The sequence below is a fragment of the Zerene cesonia genome, chromosome 1 (genome assembly GCF_012273895.1).
Source record: "Zerene cesonia ecotype Mississippi chromosome 1, Zerene_cesonia_1.1, whole genome shotgun sequence".
Lineage (NCBI taxonomy): Eukaryota > Metazoa > Arthropoda > Insecta > Lepidoptera > Pieridae > Zerene > Zerene cesonia.
The window spans coordinates 9,029,381-9,041,394 of record NC_052102.1 but is presented as its reverse complement, the minus strand read 5'-3'; the positions used below and the strand labels follow the sequence as shown (position 1 = coordinate 9,041,394).

Sequence of the window (12,014 nt, the reverse complement as noted above, 5' to 3'; positions counted from 1 at the left end):
TATATATATATATATATATATATATATATATATATATATATATATATATATATATATATATATATATATATATATATATATATATATATATATATATTAGTGTAGCAATATTTCATCACAGTAAATATAAACTGTAGAGATCATCAAAATGGCAATGCCAACCTGGCATTTAAGGCGCCTTCAAATTTATTACAAAATATTGATATTAATTATTTAATACATACTTAAAAATTAATTTTATTATATGTTGATAACCCGGGTAATCTTATAAGAAAAACGTCTACATTAAATCACGTTAAATAAAAATGTTATTCACGAATACCTATATAAACTCTAGAGATAGCCTAATGAAATTAAAAAAAAAATCACTCGGTTATCTAGAACATAGATTTGTAACTATCAATTTTGTCTCTTTCTCCCTTATCAGACTGTAATTTCTACTAAGTAGATAGTTAGGCTATAACGATACGTATATAAGTACATACATATAACGTGTATGATTATTATTGATTATGTTTTCATCTTGTTTATAAATTGTGGATAATTAAGCTCACAAAACTGCATACTGTATTTAGTAGAGTAAACGTACTCAGTAATTCATACATGGTTTCAAATCTATCTTTTATATACCAATGATGCCCGCAATCATAACAATACGGTAATCAAAAGTCAACATCACCTTTATAAACATTTCAGCAGGCTTAAGTAAACGAGCAATCAATTTTACGCCAGTTAAAGCTGTTAACATTGGCGTTAACACAGCTTCCAAATAAATCTAACAAATTCCTCTCTAATTGAAAGCACGTCTAGTTTTCCTTGAATATTTAGGTTTAGCTTATTTACCAGCAGTGACCTTAGCTCCGATGCAACGCTGCAGTAACAATATTTAGGCCTGCCATTGATACAAACTTACTTAATATAGAAATTCAATTACACAATACGTTTTCATAATGGTTTAACAATACCGAAAACAAGGTTGCTTGCACAGTATTACGAGAGGAGAGATAGCAAGGAGCTCTCGCCGGTAGACTATTCACGAATATAAATATTTCCATTATTTTTCCTTGATAATATATATTATGATAGGAACTCCATCGAATTTTAGGGAGCATTGTGAAAAATAAAAAAGGATGGGTTATAAAACAAGAATAGGTAGATAATATTATATTTTTATCAATATAAATTCGATAGAAACCTAAAATTTTCCTGTTTTTACGTCGGTCATGGAGATGGCGGGTACCAGAGGGTAAGAGTAAACAGTAAATAGTTCGTATCTCTGTAGCTCTAGCAACGCCCGCGGACATAAAAAAATATGCCGTCGTAATTTATTTCTTTCATAAATTAAAGTGAGCGCAAAAACTACTTATTCCATTGTTATATACAATAAATTCATCATTACAATACATAGTACTGAAATATTTCACAATATTTTTCTTTCACAATATTAACGTTCAGTAATGCTAGATTGTACTTTACAATTGCTGATAAATTATTTTCGGATAATGTATCATTTATTGCTTTTTAAGCTTATATTAGAAATTTTCCTGTTTCAAAATTTCGTCTACACTAATATCATAAAGAGGAAGTTTTGTATTGTTGTATGTTTATAAACGTTTTCACGCAAAAACCACCGGACTGATTTAAAAAAAATATTACCATTAGCAAGCTATTGTTCGCTGCACGCATAGACTGTATCTGTACCACGGGCGAAGCCGGGGCGACTTGCTAGTAACTTATATATATTTATCGTATTATCTAAAATCGAGGAAAATCACTGGTCATCATGAGTTAGAATTAGTAGGATTTGGAGGCACATAGGATCAAAAACTGGGCAATTTACGGGATTTGTATTTCGTAAACAAGATTCGTCAAAACTTTTAAAGAAATCTCATTATTAAATCAAAATCGATCAAACGAGACCCAACTCGAGGGAGTAAGGTTTTCTCACGCCACTTCGTATTTAGGTAGCGGATTCAAAGATCTTTTAGGGTGCTCAATGTCAGGTGAATCCTACTAATATTATGAATGCGAAAGTTTGTGAGGATGTGGGTGCGTTTGTTGCTCTTTCACGCAAATACTACTGAACTGATTGCAATGAAATTTGGTACGTAGATAGCTGGACAACTGGAATTACATACAGGCAACTTTTTATTCCGATAATCCTACGCGATACGGACTTACGCGGGTGAAACCGCGGGGCGCAGCTAGTATGAGTTACTAGCTTCTAAGAGATGTAACTCACTCCGAACGGACGTGACGATTCTATAATTCCTACTTGAATCGGTTTACTCCAGAACCTTTAAACACACTTTTGTTAGCTTCACCTATGTAAAGAAGTAGCTGACTCCTTTAAATTCGTTTTGGATCCACTTTAAACGGACAGATTTAATTGCGGTGTAACACTTATCAAAGGTCGTTGACTATACAAGAAATTCATGAGTTTATCTTATTATCCCGATCTGATCGCCCGGATTAAATAATTTTCTTATGAATACCCTATATGAATCAAGTCAGACAATTTAGCTGATTATTAGTTTTTTTCTGTTAACTGCGATATTGATAATTTAAATTTTTCAAGACGCTGCGTCCGTTTCATTATAAACAACTATAGATTTTGTCTTATCGCTTATCTATAAATTATATAAATGAATGCATACATTATCTCAAACAGATATAACAATATACTGACGTAAATATAATAGGATTTTGTTTTCATTAAGTGATGTCTATGGTACTTATTATAGTTACAGTACTTATTATGTATATAGTGGTTCATGTACAGTTATATGACGCGTCATCAGAAGATGATGCATCGCATTCTTGGATGCTGAACGGCCCCAGTGCATTCTTGAGTTATAAAACATATCGGGTTACGGGTCACGGGGCAGTCTTGTCTATTGTTTATTAATTATATTTTAAGCTGGTAACACATTCGTGATCTGCGCTGCGGTTATCTATGCCGCAATGCTGTAATGTAATGGTAATTTCTTTAATACTTTTTCAACATTAAAAAATATATAATCTGTATTAATAAATAAGAATGTATAGTATAATAATGTAAAATGAATTTTCTATACTGATAAATAATAGTATAATAAATTGTTTAAATACACTAATCTCAGGAATTATACGGATCTATTTCAATTATTCGTATTGATTATCCTTTTACATAGGCAAACACTTTACAGGCTAAATCACAATAAAAATAAATAAGTGACACCTGTTTAAGCATAAGTTCAAGAGATATATAGGCACAACCTTTTTTATCTGCGCAATACGTGAACAAAACCACGCCTAGGTGCTAATATTAAACAATTAGTTGAATGCTTTATCATTATTTCAATGTAATTGTTTGTCGACTCTTCGTAGTGATTTATTTCATTTCCTTTATCCTTAAACGTCATATTTAGCAGTTAATTTATATTAAAAAAAAACTAACGAGCAGTTATTCCCAATGATCGACATTACAATCATATTCATTATAAACCTTTATCCTTAAAGGTTATATATGACATTTATTTATATTAAAAAACCCTAACGAACGGTTATATCGAATGATCGACATTTCAATTATATTAAAGGCTATCGATGTTTGATATGTTCATTATCGAATCAGTTCTTATCTTGCGTCCTTTATAGATAAAAGACGTCACATTGCGTCTGGGTCAAAAAACTGGCAAAAAATGAGTGCACCATTAGCCGGCTCGAGTTTTGCTGCATTCCTTACCTCGTCCTGTTTTTGTGCAATCATTTATATGGATCCTTTGTCAAAGAAGGGATCACAGATAAAATAGATTTTAACATGTCTTTTAATTAAGGTAACATACATTTCATCTATAAGTAACTTTTATTATAATACTTTTAAGGTATGTTTAATTTGATTTAACTGAATAGAATGAACTAATTTAAATAATATTAAAAGTAATTTCCCAATCAATAAGAAGGTCAAATTCATCATATAAACTGTTATAAAAACTATAAAGCATTATTTAAAAAAGCGTTCATGAAACTATCATTTAAAATTTAAGGACACGCAAACCGCTTTATGACTGTTCCTCTTTCCTTGAAGAAAGTGATGGTATCATTGTTCATTGAAATGAGCCTTGACACTGACTCATATGCTGCTTCCTGTTTCCGTCAACAATCGTGAGGATAGCGCCTTTACCAAAAAGTGGCGTCTGATTCAGTATGACTCACCATGTTCACTTTTTAAATATCGAACGTTAGCATAGACAATTTAATTTTATCGTTATCTCGAGTATAGGCCGATATCAATGTTTTTTCCATCTGTGATTAAATTATGTGTGACATTTAAGAACTTGTTTTGTTTTCCTTACATGCATACACTAATGTGTTACTATGTTTGATATTATTTGATAGAGCTCTAAAACATTTACCAAGTTCTTCACAATATTTATATTTTTAAACTTATTCCAGTTGTTTCAGTGTTTTTCCAAGAATATTTGACACATTCTATGAAATTATGAAATACAATAAATTTTTTCCTTAAAGACTCTTTTCTCACCCGCAAGTCGCAAGAGTAGTCATAAGTTCATAAACAATTGCAAGAATTTTGTTTCCCATTGTTTCGTAATATAAAATAAGACATTTATATAAAAGGATGTTGTAAATTGCAAAAAAAAAACAATTATTATAAATGCATATCTGTTATAGCTACACGATATATTTATATTTACACTACAACTGTTTTCATATTTTGTTAGGTAGATACTAAAAAATGAGGTTAACAAGTATAATATTAATAAAAAAGATATGTGTATTATTTATAATGCTGTTATTTTTATATTTTATTTCAATTTATAAAGATGAAATGAATAGCAACGTCAAAAAAAAGAAAAATGATGATCACATGGACTATAAAATGAATTACACCTTAGATTTCTTATGATTATATCGCCTTAAAACAATCCAAACTCCAGTTTTGTCTTGCTATTTGTTGAATAATAATTAATCCATATCCTTTGTCTTATCAACAAACGGAAAGTATCTGTAAAAATATGATCAAAGATATCACATACATAGTCGTAATAGCTAGATTTAGAATAATATACTATTACAAACTACAAACGAAGAGTGCAATATACGTAACAATTGTAATCGTCTAGCTTCGACACAAACTGGCGAAATTCACATTATTTATCCTCAATTCGTGTTACATTTAAAGATCTATTTTCTCAAATATATTAACGAAAATTGTAAGCGTTTTGTAGTGATTTAGCGAGGTCGTCTCTAATGTGTGAAGCGGCGAAGGTCGGGAGCCGTGACGCAGACACCAGCCACTTGGTGACGGGTTAGCTGGTACTCCTTGCTGATCTTTCTTCCGTCTACTTGCACAACTCGAGAATATCGTTGCGCAATACACGATTATTTTGTACTGTCTGTTCGTTTGGTAAGGCAGTACTGTTTTCACGTTAGTGTGATTTGGTTACATTAAATTTCGTATGTTTAAATTGTAATTTAAAAAAATATTTATTTAATTTCAACGTGAATGCAATAATAATAAAATATTAAAATGGGTAAGTGCAATTATGATTGTTTTGGTAATATTGTGTACGTATTGTCGAACATATAATATATTATGAAATCAAGGCTTTTGTTGTCCTTAATTTAAAGAAAAATAAAAATAAAAATATAAACAATTTTTCCACAAAATCATTGGATATGCAAATTAATTATATCCTATACAAAATTTTCTTCCCTAATATGAACCACTTAGTTACGTCAATGTATATTTTATTGTGTCAGTTGAATTTCTTTAAATTAAAATATATTGTGTAATTTTATCTTTATCAGAAGACAATAACATAGGTATATAAATGTTCATTATACCTTAAAACCTCATTGAATGTTACATTTCTCTGCGACTCTATGCTCCTCAGTTCGAATTTCAAAAAAATTCATAGTCTGTTTTCAAAACCTCTCCTCTCTCAGTAGCAAAACGTTAAATTGTTATTTTTTATTTCCGCTTCGGAGCAATCCTCGAGCAGCGTGTAGTCCACCAATAGCATAAAAACTGAGAAGACAAGAAGAGCATTCAATAACGAAGAAAATTTATCTCTGCTATCAGCTTCATTATAAAAAAAAACCTCGAAACCGCATTTGATATATGTAAGCATGCTTTAAATATGTACCTAGTTTTATAAACCTGCTTATATTCATAAAAAAAATTATTGCGTATGCATTGAATGAGTCAACCGTCCAATGACAAAGAGCTAATCGTTTTTTTGAAGTCACGAACAAAGAAATATCAAATAATACAGTTATCTTTGTATAATTAATTAATTTTATATGCTATATGAAACAAAGTCCGCCGATAATTGATTAAAATGCGTACAGACATAGACTATTAAAAATCTTTAAATTAAAGGTAATAAGAAAACTGTTAAGCATCTCAATGATAAGATAATTAGTAATAGTGGAATTTGTTTATCGTTGTTAGACAAATGAAATATATTTGCCCTAGCGAATATTTTATGCGTTTTAGAAATAACAAACAGACTATTTTTTGAAGTATCGTTGGTAAGTACTATTTTTAAAAATAGGTTTTATACTTACAGCTGTCAGATTTATATTATTTTAAGTATACATATTAAAAAATAGAAGTAAGTAAGTAATATAAATATGAATAAATATTTGTTTCTATGAATTAAGTACTATTTGAATCTTCTGTCAAGAAATATTTTCGCAACGTTAATTACACTTTTATATAATATAAACTCCTTCATGTTTGTGTCGAGTTTGTTATTTTAACATAATATTGTGAAAATTATATTGAAACTGTACGCGTCGACGACATCATTGTATTGCCAAATCTAAATGAATGGTATTATTCGGTCCTTATCAAAACACAAAGAAAGTCTTGTGTTAGAAAGAGACGCATATATTGTATTATTTTGCCTACAAACCGCATGGCATATGATCGCGTACTACGCAAGTTGACGGTGTGTCGACATTGGACGTAGGATCGGTTGCCGGCCCGAGGCGCCATCCGAACGCGGGCTCGCGTCAGCTTCGTCAAAACCTGGCAGTCAGTCTCGCAATGGCGTTAGTGGGAGAAGGTTGTGTGTCCGTTTAGTTTAGCGTTAACCCGAGCGGACACCGGCCCAAAATATTGGCCTGTCTATACGTGCTCGAATTACTGGAAAACATTTCTTGTGATTCTGTACAGATAGAACGAGATTTTTGACGACGGACAGTCAAATTTTGGTACGATATCCACTCAGGGCAAATCATTTCAAGGTTCGTACCATATTCGTAAGTACATTTATAATTTCCCCTTCAATTGTCTCATAGTTTCGTTTTGAAATCTCAACAGCAACCAAATTTGTTAATCGCAATTTGCTTCGAATTTTAATCGGTGTTTGTTTTTTATTTTCAGATCATGTTCATCTCATCATAGTTCCTCTTCGTTTTAAGTGTTTGTGTATTGTGAACGTTAGTGTTTTGTGACAGTGACAGTGTAATAAGTGTAGTGATGGATCCCGGATCACCTTCAGTTCTGTGGCCGTTGCGCCTGAGCAAACCCGCGGTGACAGTCCCGGTATCGCCCGGGGAGAACAGCAAGGCGGAGGACAGGTCGCAGTCGCCATCGTTGGCAGAGCGGCTGTCGGCCGCCCCCTCGCCCTCGAGCCCGGCTCCAACCAGCCCCGCACCACCCCAACACCAATTCCAAGCGGCGCTCGTCGCTGAAAAATACCTCCTCCTCGAACAAGTGGAGGGATCATCGTTATGTAGATGTGTGGACGTGCGCACGCAAGAGGAATATGTTTGCAAAGTGAGTATCCGTTTCAATATCTAAATCTATAAACGAAAACCTGTCGGACCGCGTCTTGTGTAGAATTGGTAGCGCAAACAACTCACCTTACCTGGCCGTGTGACGGCAAACACGAAATTATGCCGGGTTTCCATCACGGCCTAATTCCAGTAGCTACATACTTTTTCACGACGCCCAATTAGCTCCTTACATTTTAATTTAAAAACAATTACGTTATCGGTCGGTATACCTATCGTTTGGTATATCTACCCGCACAAATATAATTAATTTATGTCATTAGTTATGTATAGAGATTAAAGTTCATAATAGTTTAAATGCTAGGATGATAAATTAATGTCAAAAGACCTATCTGTCATGGCATTCGACCTGTATACCTACATAGACGTTTTGTGTCGAAATTACTTCGGCTTACAAAAGTGGTTGCGTAGTGATTGATTCTCTGTGTAATCTCTTGTTTTACGCGATACCTATTCGATAATTGGCCAATTTGTTTAAACAAATAATTAATGGAGCTAGTAATAAATTATGTTAATAAATGTTTTTGAACACTATAATTATCGATACACAGAAGCCGTATCTGATAATAAATCTTAAAGGGTTCGATTTTGTCCCACGGGATCGAACCCCATGCAGATAGCGGCTTATAATGTGCCCACATGCCGTGCCATTTCTATCGCAATTAAACAATTATTACTTAACTCGTATTTCTCTCTATTTTTCCTTAACACAACAAGACAGTGCTGTAATAAAATTAACATCATTATTTCAAAATCATTAGAATATAACTAAACGATGTAAAAATTTAATATTGAATTGCAAATTTTTCATGCGTTCGCGCAAAATTGATATCGTCTCAGTTAAACATCGGTGTCATACTTTATATGTCAGGGCCTCGCGCAGCTCGATCGCACTTGTAGGCCACAAAGCTTCGTTTTTACAATGTCATGTATCGACTTTCGTAACACTAACAATAACTGTTAACTTCAACGTTATTAGCTTACTTACATCTTAATTGCATTGACCTAATAAATTAAAATTTTTATTTATCAGACGCCTCGTTAAATGAAGCAATACTTAAATAAACGATTTTTGTGCATAACCCTTTTCCTGGTGGTTCAGCATCGTGCGCCAGGACTCGGAAACGGGTTTGGAAACTAGTTTCCTGGCATATAGAATCTAGGTATAGATTTTAAGTAGGTACAGGATAGATACGTGTAACAAAGGCCCATGCAGGTATTGTCAAGGCACAGAATAGGCACTTCCCTCGTGAGAACTTGGCAAGGTTAAGTGTGGCAACGTTATCGTTGCTAAACGAGTGTATTTACAACATAGCCTGTTACTGACACCGCTACATTTATACGAAATAAAATTATAAAGCATTTTCGTAATGTTTGCATTAAACTCATAATAGTGTGTATTATTATGACACGTGGGGTCCGTTATGCCGAAAAAGATTGACCTTCTCATTGACATTGTGAAATAGACGAGTTGATAACACGATGGTCGTCACAGTACCGAGGCTAGCTGGCCCCTACTCCTGTCCCCCCACTTTATAACACGGCGAATGCGTCATCAAGAATGCGCAAGTTCATTGCTGCCTAGAAACGGTAGTTGATTTTCCTATTGTACACGAAACCATACTATGGTTGCTATGCAGACGAAACGGGGCTAATCAATTATACACAAAGACGTTACCATTACACTGTATTTGGGAAGTTTAATGAATTTATTAATACATCGAAATTATTATAATAAAGTTTTTCAAAATTGGGATAGTCAATGACATCGACGTGGGTAAATAGCTATGTACTTGAATATATTTTGCAACACCTCACGATTAAATAAATATTGATAAGTTTAAGTAGGTTAGCTGCCGTATACCGTATTCTCAGCCAAATATTATCAATTGCAAACATTGCGAATTCTTATCTAAATATTTTTCGCAACATATTTGAGAAATAGGTCATTTTATTTTCGCGTACGAATACGTATATGCATAGTATAGTCACAACGTCTGCGACCACCAACATTCTATAAATATGCTGAGCATTAAAAGAAAATAATAATCTAACACGTGACGTGATTCATCACTGAACCGCCTGGAAATCGAATCGAAGTAGCTTACACAGAGTCGTTGACATTTCCAACCGTTTCCTAAAATACAAGATGAGCAAGCATGTTATTAATTTAAACGTGATAAAAATAAAACGTATCGTCCATGAATAACTTCTCAAAATGTTACTTTAAATAATCCCTTTATTTTTGTATTTGGCACTCTGAAGGGACATGTTAAATTTCTAAAGCGCAATTCACCTATGTGTATCCGAAGATAAAACCCGCATCTTCAATTCCGTTTGAAACTATCTATCGTACATTTGCGAAGGGTCAGCAGGACCTATTCATTTAATGTTACGCTTCGTTATTCCCTTAGACTAAGCCCTTTTGATATACGATTTCTTTGAAATAGGTGCCCTTTTATGTCTATTTAATGTAGAAACCGGTATGGTGCTATTGGCAGTTCAGGCGAAACGGAAACTAATCTAAATGAGATTCAAAATTAATCTTCGACGCTTCGATATAAACATTCAAGAACGAATGCAAAAATATCTTTGTTTCATGTTCGTTTTTTAAGTAAATATTTGCTTGCAGGTAGTGTCAAGGGACTGTAGTAGCTTATTACAAGCGCACTACCGTCTCGACGGGCACCCGCACGTCAATCCGATCCACGAGGTGCTGGTTGGGGACAAGAGGGTGTACCTCATATTCCCCCGCTCGCACTCCGACCTCCACTCGTACGTGAGAGCGAGGAAAAGACTGAGGGAACACGAAGCTAGACGGCTATTCAGACAAATGGCCGAAACGGTTGCGGCGTGTCATGAGCAAGGGATCGTCTTACGGGATCTTAAGCTGAGAAAATTCGTCTTTGCCGATCCTCAGAGGTAAGCGTTAATATTTTTTTGCAAACGTGTATTTATCGTTAATGAAAAACAAATTGCCGTTTATTTCGCAAACCTTATTAAGAAATGTTTCGCAATAACCTTAATCATTTAAGGTTGCGATTTGTACGCTTAAATAATGAGCTATTGTTTAAGCATTTTTCAAGTATAAACTTATTATGTGATACGCAATAAAGTATTATATTATACAATGTTTTAAAGTCAAATGATAATAATAAACACTGAGGTGTTACTTCGATATCCTATTATCGATCGGCTAGATGATTTCCCAATTGCATGTAATGTTTTCGCAAGTTTGATTTAACGTAGAGAAATCTTGCCTCGTTTCTAAGTACAGTTCGTGAAGTTAGATTTAAGTTTACCGATGAAATAACTGACGCAACAGTTCCCTACTATATCATTTAATGTGCACGGATGAATATTATTTCACTCAAAAAAAGTGAGATGAAATTAACAATCGATACAAAGGTTAGAACTATTATGATACATGACCCCTGTCATCAAATCAATCGATAACTTCCTTTCCGCCCACTAGAGATGTATCGTGAGAAAGAACTTTTGAAAACCATAAAAAAAACGTATCTGAAGGCAAGCGGAAATGTGTCGTTTTTTAAGTAGCGCGTCATTTCCTTTTGTGTTTGATAGCGCCTTGTACGAACGTTGATAAACAATTATCAAGAAGGCACAGCAATTTACCTGATAAGCTAAATGTTTATGCTAGGCCGTAAATGTTCGCTGCTCTGCCAAATTGTTTCGATAATATCACTAAATGATGTGTATGAAGAAAGGATTAATAAATAGTACATAAAACCGTATAAATGTTACAAAACATTAGCCAACAATATTAATTACGGGCAGCCGGTAGTAGCCGGCGGATTTTCGAACTTTTGAAACGTTATCTGGCCTCCATTGTTGCGAATATCTCCGGCAATGCTAGGCTCAAGGCGAACGGTGTCATTGCTGCGTACAATACGCCGCAATCGGGTCAAGGGTGAGCGGCTCTGCGCCGGCGCAGCGCTACACGTACCGACCCCATACAAGCACCATGCGGGTACCTGCCTTCCCTTATCACCTGAAGAGTTTATCCTAACCCCGGATCGAAATATTTTATGCACCCCTTCACATGTAACCAACGACAACATTCCAATTGGTTTTATAAATTCCATCATTCACCTGTCCCACATACATACCTTCGGGCTGCAACCCTTGCTTTGTTAGTTTAATGAGATTTCTTTTTATGGATAGAGGATGCGATTATATCA

At 34.0% G+C, this 12,014-nt stretch overlaps 1 protein-coding gene across 2 annotated transcripts in view; it reads left to right on the top strand.

Moving 5' to 3' along the window:
* Window positions 1-7,011: 7,011 nt before the first annotated feature.
* Window positions 7,012-12,014, top strand: part of LOC119840728 (tribbles homolog 2-like) — a 29,453-nt gene continuing 24,450 nt past the window's right edge. The window contains exons 1-3 of one of the 2 annotated variants that reach the window (XM_038367457.1): window positions 7,012-7,275; window positions 7,400-7,795; window positions 10,445-10,734. In XM_038367457.1, the coding sequence (XP_038223385.1) occupies window positions 7,496-7,795; window positions 10,445-10,734 (590 nt within the window). In that variant the 5' untranslated portion in view covers window positions 7,012-7,275; window positions 7,400-7,495. The remainder of the gene's footprint in view (window positions 7,276-7,399; window positions 7,796-10,444; window positions 10,735-12,014) is intronic. The other variant, XM_038367450.1, reaches the window with a different exon arrangement.